General features: G+C 42.8%; 1 protein-coding gene across 2 annotated transcripts; it reads left to right on the forward strand.

Annotated features, from left to right (window-relative positions):
- Positions 1–1,415: 1,415 nt before the first annotated feature.
- LOC108797251 (deoxycytidine kinase-like) lies at positions 1,416–14,502 on the forward strand. 2 transcript variants are annotated; one of them, XM_018568822.1, is made up of 7 exons: positions 1,416–1,514; positions 2,050–2,165; positions 2,295–2,491; positions 3,979–4,123; positions 9,093–9,208; positions 13,888–13,987; positions 14,466–14,502. In XM_018568822.1, the coding sequence occupies exons 1-7, from the start codon at positions 1,421–1,423 to the stop codon at positions 14,490–14,492; spliced, it is 795 nt and encodes a 264-aa protein (XP_018424324.1). In that variant the 5' UTR covers positions 1,416–1,420; the 3' UTR covers positions 14,493–14,502. The 2 variants fall into 2 exon arrangements, with proteins under 2 accessions (XP_018424324.1, XP_018424325.1); XM_018568823.1 differs by having other exon boundaries at positions 2,295–2,488; positions 3,976–4,123.
- The last annotated feature ends 262 nt before the right edge of the window (positions 14,503–14,764 follow it).

A 14,764-nucleotide genomic window follows, 5' to 3' on the forward strand; every position in this document is an offset into this window, starting at 1 on the left:
CAACAACTAATCGACTGAGTCAAATAAAATCGATGATGGAAAATGTTATCAACGTTTTCCATCATCGATTAGTTGCCCCTGTTCGCGGCCCCACACGCGCCGCGCGCTTCACGCCACACCTCCTCCCCGCCTCTCCCAGCTCTGAGCTCTCTCCCTCAGCTGCCCGCCAAGTTGATCACGTTGTTGCAGGGAGACTGCAGTGTGGGGGAACGGCAGCTGCCAACAGTCCCAAGGTCTCGGAAGAAAGTAAAGTTGCTTGAAGAGTGTGCAGGTACAAGACTACCTTCACCCCGCCCCCCCCCCTCCCCCCATTGCTGTATAAATGTATTGCTGGGATTTGTTGTATTCCTCTGTAGCTGATGGTATATTGCGCTGTATATGTGCCATCAGCTATAGAGGACCACAAATCCCAGCAATACATTATACACGGTATGCATATTGTATTGCTGGGATTTGTTGTATTCTTCTATAGCTGGTGGTATTCTACATTGTGCTGTATAATGTACTATTGCTGGGATTTGTAGTCTTCTATAGCCGGTGCCATTCTGCATTGATTGCTGTATAATTTGACATTTTACTATATTGCACACCACACTTTTTTGCTTCCGCCGCTCCAAGTTTGACTGATGTGATTGGCTAAGTGTTCTCTGTACAGCGCTGCGGTATATGTCAGAGCTATATACATGTATAATCATAGTATGTGATTTTGGGGGGACATTAGTGTGTAAGCTCCTGTGTACAGAGACTGATGTGACTGGCTCAGTGGTCTCTGTACAGCACTGCGGTATGTGTCAGAGATATATATATATGTATAACAGTGTAACAGTGTGACTGGCTCAGTGTGGCGCCGGTGCGGGGGGACTGGACGGTGCGTGGGCCCCGGACTAAAGCCGCGTAAGGGGAGATCAGCCCCCAAATCATTGGTGCGATTGTAGTAAGATTGTAGCTCCCAAATTAAAGACCCTGGGGTCCATGATCACACAGATACCAATGATTTGGGTGTTTTTTATTCTGTTACTGCATTCATTAAAAGTGCAATAACTTATATTTTTAAAGGAGAACTATGAGGTGAGTGCTTTTCACTGACCTCATAGTTCAATTCTGATTAGAAGAAACGTTTTCATAAATGAGCCTCATTTAGTTACCGAGCTATTGCTAAGCGATACATACAAAAATTGATACTGTTCACTCGCTCAAGAAAACCCCCCACCCGACCGCCAATATGCGCTCGAGAGCTTTATAAATAATAATAATAATAAAAAAACCTTTGCGCTTTAATAATGCAACTCTTATTGGCCGGAGTTATTGGGCTGATCGCTGATTGGTAGTCAAATGGCGCGCTGCTTTTGAGGGTGTGTGAAACCTACAGTCAAAGAAGGCGCGCAGCTCGTTATAACTGCGGCTTACGGAAGTGCGTGCCATGGCTACACCGCCGAAAAGAGTCTGCTACAGTCCTCTGTTTGACAATAGTTTCCACAAGAGGTCGAAGAAAATCTCTATTGAGGGAAATATTGGTAAGTTAGTCTAGGTCTCTAGGAAATGCATTTAACGTTTTCATAGTTGTGTGTGCTAGGCGGTTTAACGTTATCGTGTACAGTTAATTTAATATTAGCCGTGACGGGTATAATAATGGCAGTTTATTATCTTAGCATCTGTTACAACCTAAAATGATGTAGAGCCTGGTGCCAACAGGTGATTTATTTGATTCTACTTGTTAGTTGAGCCAAGCATCCTTTTTCACCCTAAAAGCGGTTTAATTGTAAGAAGCGAGACTTATTGTTTCAGAATAATTCGTGACGTTACCAAACCACTTGCCATCAGTTCGCAGTGTCGTTTAGCGAAGTTTTAAATATATTTTTCAAAAACAATGAGAGATCTTCTTCTGATTTGAAGTTGGCACACAAACGAAGAGACATGACAGCTACTAGTCTACTGTCATAGGGCGCCATCGTGTGGATCCTTATGAAATAGATTGTGCTTTGAAAAATTCAATAAATAAATCTGTACGTTTCCCGAGAATAAAGTATCGAACTTCTTTCTATTCTACAGCTGCGGGGAAGTCAACATTTGTTAGGCTTCTGGAACAAGCCAGTGATGAGTGGGAGGTAGTTCCTGAACCAATAGCTAAATGGTGTAATGTTCAAACTACTGAAGATGAGTCTGAGGTAATTGTGTGGTGCTATGAAATCTTGTTTTTAAATGCAGCTGTGAAATCTGAAATTGCATATTAATGATCAACTTGTTAAATTGGAGTTAATTATTCATATATAGAGTTTGTTTTTGCTATTTTGTAGGAACTGTCAACATCTCAGAAGAATGGAGGAAACCTTCTTCAAATGCTATATAACAGACCAACAAGATGGGCTTACACATTTCAGACCTATGCCTGCCTAAGTCGTGTTAGAGCCCAACTTAAACCAATTTCCCTTAAGCTAAAAGAAGCTGAACACCCTGTACAGTTTTTTGAACGATCAGTATACAGTGACAGGTAACTGCATCTAAATGTATTCACGTTTTTTACAGTTGCACATGGTGGGCAAAGCAATAGGTTTCCTTAAAGAGACCCTGTCACCTGCCCATTCATGGCAACCCAGATAGCAAGCAATTGAGCTGCAATTTGAAAATGACTTGCTAAACTATTGCAGACTTGCCAAGCTTCACAATTTTGTTGCACAATTACAGCAAGTCTGCATTGCAATTTTCCAGATCAACGTGCTTTGCAAAAGTGCTGTACACTTGCTAAGACCTTCAGGACACTTGCTGTAGACCTGCCAAGCAAATTTGCTACGAATTAAAAAAGTGTCAACTAGAACTTGTGCTGCAAGTATTCTGCAAGTCTACAACTTGCCAGGCATGTGTGCAGCAAGTTAACAAGAATTACAATTTAACCCTGTCACAAGTTTGTGGCAAGTTATCCTTGCTATCTGGGAAAGTGACATTGTCTTTGCCAAGGGGCCACACTAATACCTTGCCAGTGCTTCCCTGATGTTCCTTCTTCTGCCTCGGACAGCACTAAAATCCCTAGTTTTGGCTGGTATCACATGCTGGGAAAGTACTTGCCGATAATAATTACTGATACATTTTTCTTTTTTAAATTGTCATGTCACAGTTTTTCTAAAACAATACAGACTAAGGCTTTTAGGACAGTTAAGAAGTGCCAGGGCCTGGTTGCAGCTGCGACCCCTGCCACTGAATTCAAGATGTAGAGGAACTACAAATCTCACTAATACAGCCATGCAGAATGACAACCAGCTATAGAGGACTACAAATCCCAGCAATGCAGAATAATCTGAATCTCCATACTCTGTGCTGCTTCGGGGTGCATGCCTGATGTCTCCAGCAGAGGATCTCCGGAGGGGTCCACAGGGTCTCGCGGGTGACGGAAGCAATGTAAGCAGCACCACATGGTTCCCCAGGAAGGAGGAGAAAATGAGCAGGCGCTGTAGTTCACAGGAAGTCTGCCAACTGTGATAGAAGAGCACTGGCAAGATAATTATTGGACACGGGCTCATTTACAAGCTTATGATTACTTTATGTAAATGGTTAGAGTAACAGTAACTACATAATTTCCCCCTCCCTAGCAAATCATCTTTCATTGCTCCATCACCACTCAGCTACTGTCCTATGAGAGAGGAGTGAGTCACATTCTACTGGGTATTGGGTATTTTATTAGTTCTCAGCTGCTCTACGGACAAGACACAGGTTCGCTACAGTAACTTCTGCCAAAGATGCAAGGTTCTAGTTTTCCCTACTCTTAATTAAAAAACAAATAGAATCTGTTAATCCTGACATTTTCCAGAACTTTCTGCCCTGGTGTCACTGAGAGAAAGTAAGTGAAGAAAATGTTACAGGGACAAAATATCTCTTCAATAGGAACACACAAGTAAAATCCTATTCCTCAAAATAAAAAGAGGTACATTTTAAGTTTTGGCTTAAAGGGGATATTTAATATTTTTTTCTCACTTATCTTTTTAGATTTGTATTTGCCTCAAGTTTGTTCGAGTCTGGAAGCATCAATGAAACAGAGTGGGCTATTTACCAAGACTGGCATACCTGGCTTCTGAATCAATTTGAGACTGAAATAGAACTGGATGGCATAATTTATCTCCGTGCAACACCAGAGGTATTTTCTTTTAAAAAGAGAGAAAACATCTAAAGTCAAATATTGATTTTAGATTCTTGCTCTGCCCATGCCAACCATTTTGGCTTGGATATATTTGGTTTCATGAAGTTTAATCCATCCAGGTTTGACTGGCCACTGATTTACATCTGCTGATCTCTTTGCTGAATGAATCCAGAAGAGATGTTGATTACATCACTTCCGGTTCTGAGCTGTCATTGCACAGTTAGAGAAGTTGGTGAAGAAGCTGATCTAGCACAGTCTGTGCTTAATCCGTTTCAGTGGGCTGCAAAAAGTGACCTTAGGGGTCTATTAGTTTTATAGAGGATCTATAAGCTAATTAGGGGTCTTAGTTTAGAGGATCTGTCACTAAGTGCTATCACATAGGGGGGCTCGCAACCCCTTCCCATGTGTAAGCCGTGAAATTAAGTATTACAAAAAAAATATTACAAACAGCCCATCAAAAAAAAGTGCACGCACATACTATTGCAAACACCTGTTGCGAGGGCCTACGTACGTAAATGCCCATTGTGCCACATGTTTGGTATCGCTGCTTAGCCAGAGTGAGAGCAATAACTTTAGGTCCAATATTTACGGCTAACTCTAAACTGATGACCTGTGAGTGGGCTCACTCCAGTCACTGGTGCAAAAGCAGTGAATATATTAAATCCGATAACAATAAATAACACACTTAAGCCTGGCCAACCAATATCAAGTAAACCTTCTGTCCATCAAGTGTCACCTATGGACAATTTGGGGTTTTTGTTTTTTTTCCTCTAGTCTTTGCACATGAGTGTGACTCCACCACCAGAGGCAGGGGACATTTAAACCCGTCAAGGCAGTTCCCCAGATAGTCTGTGAGTATTTGTTTACTCCCCTGGACAAAACGTACACTTTGGAACTCTTACTGGGGGAAATTTGCTCTCTGGGCATTGCGCTCCCCCCCCCCACACCTAATTTTTCCTTGGGCCTGCTGGATGACCTAGCAGTGAGTGGATGGGTAATTCTGGGGCTTCCCTCTACTGCTCCAAGTTCAGGGCAACTAGGGCTGCTCCTGGGTACTGCTCTGGGCTTGGTGGGCGTATGTCGTTGACCATCTTTCCTTCCCTTTTCTCTCTGTACAGGAAGTGCAGCTGCGATACTTCCAGTTGCGGCAATAGTGTTTGAGCACTTGGTTCCGTCCTGTGGAACGCAGGGAGGGGGGGCAGGGCATCCGGTGACATTATTTCCGTACTGGGAAAGCATGAATTCATGGTACTCCTGCTGTCCTTACCGCTGCGCACTCTGCATTATGATCTCCACAGAAGAGGCAGCAGTAGGATCTGGCAGCAGCGGCTCCGGTAAGAGAGTATTGCAGCAGCCTTTGCTTCTTTCCTAGCTGGGAGTGCATAGGGTGTTTGTTTGGAGGGGAGTTGCTTCTGCCTCCCTTCTGCCCTTCCCACTTTACCTGTCTGGCTCATAGTCTGGTGGGCTCTTGGCCTTTTTTGGCATGGATTTCTCTGGGGTGGTTTTGTGCACAGAGTTGCCTTTTGACGCTTAGCTCCTGAAAGTATTTTTATATTACTTTTTTCCAGGCTCCAGAAAGAAAAAAAAACCTCTAAAGCAAAAAATTTGCTTCATGCTAAGCATGCATTAAGCTAAGCAGCTAAGGGCAAACCACTGTGCCAAAAATGCATAGAGAAATTGGTTTTTGAAGAATAATGTTAGTTGTAAGGACTTCATGACTAGTTTAACCTCTTGCCGTCCGCCCGTTAAGAAAAAAACGGACGGACGGCTGACTCCTATCTGCGGGTTGCCGTCGCCAGACGGCATTTTTTTCCTGCACATGGGCAGGAAAGACCCGCTTGTTACTACAGCCGTTAACGGCTGTTTCACATACAACCGATCAGCGGCTCTATAGCCGCCGATCGGTTGTATGGCGTGAATTTCGGAGGGCCCCCCCTGCGCGATCGCGGGTGCCGCCAGCTCCCCCCTCCTGACCCCTCGTGCCGCCATCTCCCCCCTCACCTTTAATCCTGGGATCCGCTGCCCCATTTAATCCCGGGACCGGCTCGGGAGGGCGTCAGTAGGAGGAGGGAGGAAATTTAAGGTAAGTGCTGACATTGGGGGGAGGGAAACATTTTTTTGACCTTAAAGGAGAACTATGAGTGCTTTTCAATCACCTCATAGTTGTAGCCGACCTGTGACAATGAGACTGTCACAGGTTGGCTCAGTAGATCGGGACGTGAGCGAACACATACCGGCGTTCGCTCACTTCTCGATCCTGTCACGGCTCTCTGCCGTGACAGGGGAGGCGCTGAATTCCCCGCTCCGATCCTCCAGCGCTGACTGGCGCAACGGACAGGGGAGGGGGCGGGTACAGCTGGCTCTTCCTCTATACAGGCAGAGCCAGCTGTCACTCACGCAGCTGGGCAGATCCAGACATAATTGTCGGGATCCGCTTCAGCTGCGGCGTCTCAGTATACCGTGAGCTGTATCTCGTGGTATACTGCCGCGTCTCGGTATACCGCGAGCTGTAGCTCGCAGTATACTGAGCTTAGGGTGACGGGGGGATGCTAGTTTGTGTCTCTAAGGAGAACTATGGGGAAAAGCCCTAACCCCATAGTTCTCCTTTTTAATGTCACTTTAACTAAAGGCAGATTACTAGCTCTCGCTTTACTTCCTGAAATTCTGGCACATGTGACCATGCACATCATGTCAGGTGAGGAAAATGCCTTTCCCCGAGATCGCATGAGTTTGCAGATGAGATTTTCCAGCAATGCTCTGCTGATGTAACCTTCCCAGGATGCAACGCTTTGGCACTTACATAATTTGTGCCATAACTGGACCAGGAAGTAGATTAATTCTATTTGTAAGTAAATTAAAAACATGTTTGTTTAATGAATGTAAGTAAAAGGGAGTAAATGTCCATTTTAAAGACTGCTCTCTTAGTCGCCCTCTCTACTGCCCATCGGGTTAGACAGATTTAGGCCCTCTCTTATTGGGGTGCCTTTTTACAAGTCTTTGAAGGTAGATTAGTCTCAAGGTGCCCATACACTGTAAGGGAATCGCGGGAAATCCCGCAATCGTACGATCGCAAAGTGTATGGAAGGCGTGCGACTGTTTCTACTGTACGATCGCAGTCTTCCGTCGAACATGTGGCATGCTTGTTGCACAACTGCCTAACGGGCCAGTGTGCACACTGCCCGTTCAGCATTGCAGTCATCGGAAGCCCGCCCCTCAGTGGACAGGCAGATTGTACTTGCGATCATCGAAAGCCTGCCCCACTGAGGGGCGGCTTATGTTGACCGCAGTGAGGGGCGGGCTTCACAAGGTTCAAATGGAACCAAGATCACATTACTAACTTGAGACCAAATTCTGGTCACCCCTTCACTACCTGTCAGGGTCCGTCCGGCAGAAACCGACCGGGATGAAGGAAACCTATGTGGGGGTCGGGTCAAGCAATGGCTAAACGGAGACATACCCCAAAATATATTGTGTTTCACCCATAATACTAGTAGAACAAAAACAGTGAAAGTTGAACAACAAACAATAAAGACCTATTGTAAAACCCATGTCCTTTAGGCTGCATAATGTTCATCTCCCCACAAGCAATGCGCTCGCCGGTGCTGAGATGCTGGGGCACGAGGCCTCATGGACATCCCGACTACTGAACGGGATCAATGAGGTCCGAAGGGGGCGGGGCAGGATGTCCTGCGAACGCATGACCTTCTAATGCAGCCGGTGTCACCCCGGTTTTGAGGATTGGATCATGACCGTATTGTATATGTATTGTGAACTGTCATGGATGAACTGAAAAAACTTCCCACTAAGTGGTCTAAGAATTCACTGGAAATTTGTTAAACCTTTTATTGATATCAGCCCAAGTTAGATTTAATGACATGTACCTGGTATTCCACATTCTTACAGTAGAAGTAAAGGATAGATTTTACTCTGCAGTGATGATTTATATAGGGCAGCATCTTTTCATGGCATTGAAACTGTGTTTTATGCGGTTTCATTACTGGGTGGATTAACCAGCCTGCAGGTCCTTCAGCATTAAGTGTGGGGTTCTTTGAATGGAAGTCCTCCTTTCGAAGTAACAGTGCCCGTAGGTAGTCACATCCTCCTTAGTGCACGGGGGTATTTTTTTTTTACCAGTTTACGGTCAGTGTAGGTAGGAAAAAAATAATGGAATTTAAGCAAAATAATACTTCCAGTGATGTCTGGAACTTGATGGCTCATCCAGCAGCAGGAGTTCAGGAGGGAGGAGCACAGATCCCCCTCTTTCTCACTGTTCTGACTCTTAAGCACTGAGGTTCCTGTACTGACATGTTAAGTGCTGAGGGAACTCTGGGGGAAAACATTTTCCTGTAACATCACTGCCCATATTTGACATTTCAATGCTTTCCAAGAGTTTTCTAGGCACTTAAGACCATTTTCCTTTTAAAGAATAAAAATGTCAGGGGAATGTAATTTTCACTGGGTGAATTTCGACTAATTTGGCTCGATACACAGTGGTATGTTTACCAAAGAACTTTGGGGGATTGGTGAAATACCTTTTTGATGAATCTTTTGTAAATTTGCCCATAAGAATAATTAACATTTCTAGACGTCACGTCTTTTCGCCCTGAGGAAGGGACCCTGTGCGATCCCGAAACGTTGGCTTTTGTTACTGTGACGTTTTGTCCAATTAAATGGACATGTTGAATGATATCGCTGAGTGCTGGTGATTTTTGTTTCTACTGTGTGCACGGCGCTATTCATGGTTATCACTGTAGCACCATCTTCTACATAGGCCTGGACTGCTGTGAGGTATGAGGAGGGTTTCTCTACCTATCCATTTCTAGATAGCAGGCTCTATGTAGAAAACCAAATGTGTGTGTAATGTAACATGCCAGCAATGTTAAAGGGATGCAACGTTAATCATAATAGGGAACATGTGAAGTTATTTTCAAACTAATTGCAAAATCTAACATATTTTATCTTGTAGAAATGTATGATAAGGTTGCACTCCAGAGGTCGGCAGGAAGAGCAAGGAATTGAGCTTGAGTACCTGGATAGCTTGCATTCTAAGCATGAGAAATGGCTCCATGAAAGATCAATTCAGTAAGTAATCCTTTTTATGATGGTTAAGTGAGTCAATATATCCTAGATTTCTTTAGCAAATTTTACTTTTCATTTATTTGTGTGTGTGTGTATATGTGTGTATATGTATATATATATATATAATTACCGAGCGGGTCAATACTTTTTTCCCAGTTTTTTGTGGTAAAATTAGGTACCTCGGCTTATATTCGGGACGGCTTATACTCGAGTATATACGGTGTGTGTGTATGTGTGTGTATCCAGTAAGGTATTTGTATCGAAGAGTGGTTACTTAACTAGTCTGCAATTTTTTTTTATTTTTTTTCACATGAAGTGCTTAAAGATACATTACTCATTTCTGTATGAAATGAAACACATTGCATAGCAACCTAATCAATTTTCCATGATATCCTGATTTGCCTCTGCCAACAGCCACTGAGTGCAGTGTCTTCCTAGATAGTCTTTGAAGCATATGTAAATCCTAACCATGAAATTTCTTTCTTTTGGTCTGGTAAATATACTGATAAAGTATTTGTAATATCACGTGTTAAGTGCAAAAAAAAATACCTGTTGATTTTGTCAGAAATTCAGAACCTTCCTGTGTTCTCAAGGAGTGCAATTAGCCTTCCTAATGCTTATATTGGACTAAAGAACAATTAGTTCTTATGTTGTGGATATGAGGACAGTGGGGTGGGGGGGAATTTAGTAGTTTGGCAAAAGACAACTGGGCAGGCCTTACACCATTCAGACAGAGCTCAGCAAAAATGCTGAGCTCGGTCAGTCGACCATATTTCTGGCACATATAACAGGTTTATTTCTATACTTGCACCTTTACCCTTTCACTGTCAAGCCCACCGGAACACTTTAAATCTCAGCTGGCCGCACCATTTTAGCAATTTTTCCCATTTTAGTTTTCCACTGCTGCGTTGCTAACGTCTGAAAAAGACCGCCCAAACTAGAGCTGCAGCTAACCATTATTTTCAAAATCGATTTCGAATCGATTATTGAGTTTGATTTAATCGGATAAAAAATAAAATACATTTTAAAAAATGGCTCCAGTGATGGGACTACTAGGAGCAAGCTTGAAGCGGTGGAAGTAAATAAGAAAAAAAAAGTGGTGTGCAATATAGTGAAATGAAAAGTGTAAAATGATATAGCAATGTATGCAGAATGGCACCAGCTATGGAGAACTACAAATCCCAGCAATAATATATTATACAGCGCAATGCAGAATACCACCAGCTATATAGGAATAGAACAAATGCCAGCAATACATTATAGCTGGTGGTATTCTGCATTTTGCTGTATAATGTACTATTGCTGGGTTTTGTAGTCCTCTATAGCTAGTGGTATTCGGCATTGCACCACTGTATAATGTATTAGTGCTGGGATTTGTAGTCCTCTATACAGCGTTTTCAGAAATGTTCGTAAGTTAAAAGTCGTGCGACCTTACAGTAGTACAGGTCACACGGCTTCCACACCTTACGATAATCATACGATCGCGGGATTTCCCGCGATTATTGTACGATTATTGCAAGGTGTGTGGGGACCTTTTACTCTAACTTGATTGTGTGTACCCTATTACCTTGCTGTGGCAATTACTTTTTAAAAGGAATCCCACCTGCATTTTACTGTGCTGCCATTTACCCTATCTGGCAACATGTTGGGGTTTTTTTTTTTTAAATCCTCTATTGAAATAGTTTCATAATTTACAACAACATAATTATACATACATACATACATACATACATACATACATACATACATACATACATACATACATACATACATACATACATACATACATACATACATACATACATACATTACATTCATTTACAATACTGCTGCATCTTACTGCTTAGTCCATATTACATTTCCTAGTCTGCCCCAACCGATAACTTAACCTATCTTTTATTTTAATTCCCTCATGGCCTACCTGACTCCATTTACAACCCCCTATGGACAAGGTTAGCTCCTTGCAGGGCTAGAGCTAATGAGGGTTGGAATCCTTTTAAGGGTTTGGGCAGTTTCAGGGATTTCTTGTTCTCCATCGGATTGTGGCTGAAGGAAGTAGGGATATACATACTTACAGGTGAAACTCGAATAATTAGAATATCGTGCAAAGTTCATTTATTTCACTAATGCAACTTAAAGGTGAAACTAATATATGAGATAGACTCATTACATGCAAAGCAAGATAATTCAAGCCGTGATTTCTCATAAATTGTGATGATTATGGCTTACAGATCATGAAAACCCCAAATCCACAATCTCGGAAAATTAGAATATTACATGCAATCAATAAAACAAGGATTGTACATAGAACAATATCGGACCTATGAAAAGTATAAGCATGCATATGTACTCAGTACTTGGTTTGGGCCCCTTTTGCAGCAATTACTTCCTCAATGCGGCGTGGCATGGAAGCTATCAATGCAGGAAGATCTGCTAGGTTACTTGCGTTTTTGCAGACAGTACGAGTGTAGAGGAAGCCAGCCACAGGTATCCCGAGGAGCTTGGGAGAGTCCCTATTCGCCATCCGAGGAAGAGGACCCACTCAGCGGTGGAAGTGCAGCATGGGGGGGAGAGAGCAATTGCTCCACGTTCAATCTCCTTGCTTGAACGCCGAGCAATTGAATCTCCCTCGTTCCTAACGAGGGAGCCAGCTTCAGGGGGCCGGAGCTACGGACGGGGGCCGGAGAGCCAGTGACTACGTGGGGTGACGTCGCCGCTGGAGGAGGGGCTGAGCGTTGCAGGAGCAACGCCGCAGCAGATCCCTGACACGGACATCGACGTCACCGGACTCCTCCCCCCTTCGATAGCCAACAGAGCCACTTGGGAAAGGGGGAGGAGTCCAGTGATGTCCGTGACATCACTGGATCTCCGAGGAACTCCCGGAAGCCGATTAACGATTAAATCGTTAATTTCTGCAGTATATATATATACATACACACACACACACACACACACATTACTATGTGTGTATTGTATTTCTATTACTTATTTCCCCTTTAATCCTTAACTCTTCCCCTTTCTCTCGTAATTTTGTGTGAATGTCATATTTATTTAAGTTTTCAGGTGGTGGGGGTCCTCTCCGCACACCTTACAGCAGTCCTGGCCAAATAGGAACGGTGGTGCTCGCAATGACTATCACGGATGGCACCGTGCAAAATACGAAGTAAAAGAAACAGGTCACCAGCACTCGTTTAGAATAAATATGTCCTTTTTTTAATGGACAATTGTGTCACTACAATCAACAGAGCCGACGTTTCGGGGCCGGGGCAGTAAAATTGTGACAATTTTACTGCCTTGAAGGGACCCTGTGCGGCCCCGAAACGTCGGCTCTGTTGATTGTAGTGACACAATTGTCCATTAAAAAAAGGACATATTTATTCTAAACGAGTGCTGGTGACCTGTTTCTTTTACTTCACATTTATTTAAGTGACTATTATTTCGTACAATAAATTAATTTAATAGCCAAACCAGGTACAGATAGCCATGGAGACCATATCCTCCAAAATTACCCTAAACATACTCTGTAAAAAGAGCATTTTTTTTCTTTTAGTAGAACTTGATTAACCTGCGTGCACCAATCCTCCGTTGTTGGTGGTCTAGGAGACAACCATCTTAAAGCAGTCATTTTCCTTGCTATACCCAACGATCGTGTCTTAAGGTGAACTACCCCCTTGTCCTGTCCCTCTTCCTCCTCACAATTCAAGAGACACATTCTGGGGTCCAGCTCCAATGAGGTTACCGAACACATGATTAATCAATATAATGATGTCTATCCAATACCTTTTGCAGTTTCGGACATCTCCATAACATATGAATCAACGTAGCATTTGCTCCCTCACATCTAGGGCCGGGGTAGGCAACCTTGGCTCTCCAGCTGTGCTGAAACTACAAATCCCATAAGGCATTGCAAGCCACAGGCATGACTCCCAGAGGCAGAAGCATGATGGGATTTGTAGTTTCAGCACAGCTGGAGTCTAATCCGGGTAACTCGTAATCCAACATGCTGGTGGGTAGATTTAGGGAAAAGGGCTATAGGGATTTCACCCCAGGAGTTTCTGTGGAATGGACTCTCTCCTTTCTACAATTGGTTCTGGACCAACACTTGTCTCTTAGCACCATCAGTAGCCAGATTTCTCTTTTAGCTATTACCTTTTTGAGACTGCTCGCTTCCTAATGTCTGATCAAGACCTTTGTTGGGGGGATGGGTCTCCCATGTGACTCCTTGTCAAATCCCCTCTGTGGTATTTGAGTTTGGTACTCTGCACTTATCAGATGCATTCCTCTTTACTCCTGACCCCCAAGTTGACCTACATTGTGGCTATTACTTCAGCTAGGCCACTGGAGGACCCTCCTTGCAGTGAGGGTCTATCTCTCAGCTATAGTTTCTCTATCTCTCAGCTATAAAACATTCTGACTTGTTGCTCAGGGTAACATCAGTTAAGCAATATGTGCTTGGTCAAGGACCTGCTGCAGCCTGCTGAATGAACAGTGAAGAAGCAACATCAAACAGATGTCATCGCAATGTTCTCTTCTCTTGCAATCAGGCAGTGTTACTGACTGACCCATAAAGGAAAATGGCAGATATTGATGAGTTGCTGTGCTTATAAAATTAAAAATGCCTTTATTTAAGATACAAAATGTGCCACCTTTTCATGTAGTAATTTTCTTCTGTCGCCAAATAGATTGGATTTGGAGTCTCTTCGCGATGTACCTGTACTAACTCTTGATGTTAATGAAGATTTCAAAAATGACAAGATTAGACAAGAAGCATTACTTGATAAAGTAAGGATCTGGAAGTTATTAAATAAAAAAGCATGCATGCTTAATGTTACATTATCACATTAGAATTAGAAGAGTTACAATATAAGGAAGACATTACAGTTAAAATACAATTTTCAAAATAAGATGGTTATTCATCTCTGCCTCGTTTACTCTTAAATTTAACCCTTTCGCAGCCACAGCTTTTTTTTGCACACGTTATAATCCACATTTTAGGCCTCAAAAAAAAAAAAAAATATGCCTGTAATGTAATAAATAGACTGAAGTCACTAACTTGTGCAAATACTTTGGACTTTATCAAACAGCCATTGGCCTCGATCAGATAAGTAGTCAGTCTATATAACTCAAGTATTGAAACAATCAGGCATGGTCATTGTTTAGGAAAGAGGGGTCAGTATTGCCGCTTGTGTGTGTTGTAACATAGGATTTGTTTTTATACACTCTAAATGCCTATTTGAGATTTTCCTTTTTTCTTTTACAGGTAAAGGATTTTCTCTTCGCTCTCTAGCCATTGCCATCCTCAAAGATCTTATCAACAGATTTTATTCATGTATTCCTTAATTTTTTAAAGAAAAATATATATTTAATTTATAGTTGTGTGGTTTTGTCCTTGTGTAATGATCACCACTGTTTTTATTTTGACTTTTAATTCATTTTAAAGGGTGAGGAAACATTTCCAAATGTTCTTACCCTTTTGACCCCACCCCCTGAGCCTAGCAAGCCCTTCACCACACAGCTCCATACTTGCTCTATTTCTTGCCACAGTGGCCCATTGCTAGG

Source organism: Nanorana parkeri, unplaced genomic scaffold (genome assembly GCF_000935625.1).
Source record: "Nanorana parkeri isolate BGI_ZX_2015 unplaced genomic scaffold, ASM93562v1 scaffold1249, whole genome shotgun sequence".
In the NCBI taxonomy this organism is placed as follows: Eukaryota; Metazoa; Chordata; class Amphibia; order Anura; family Dicroglossidae; genus Nanorana; species Nanorana parkeri.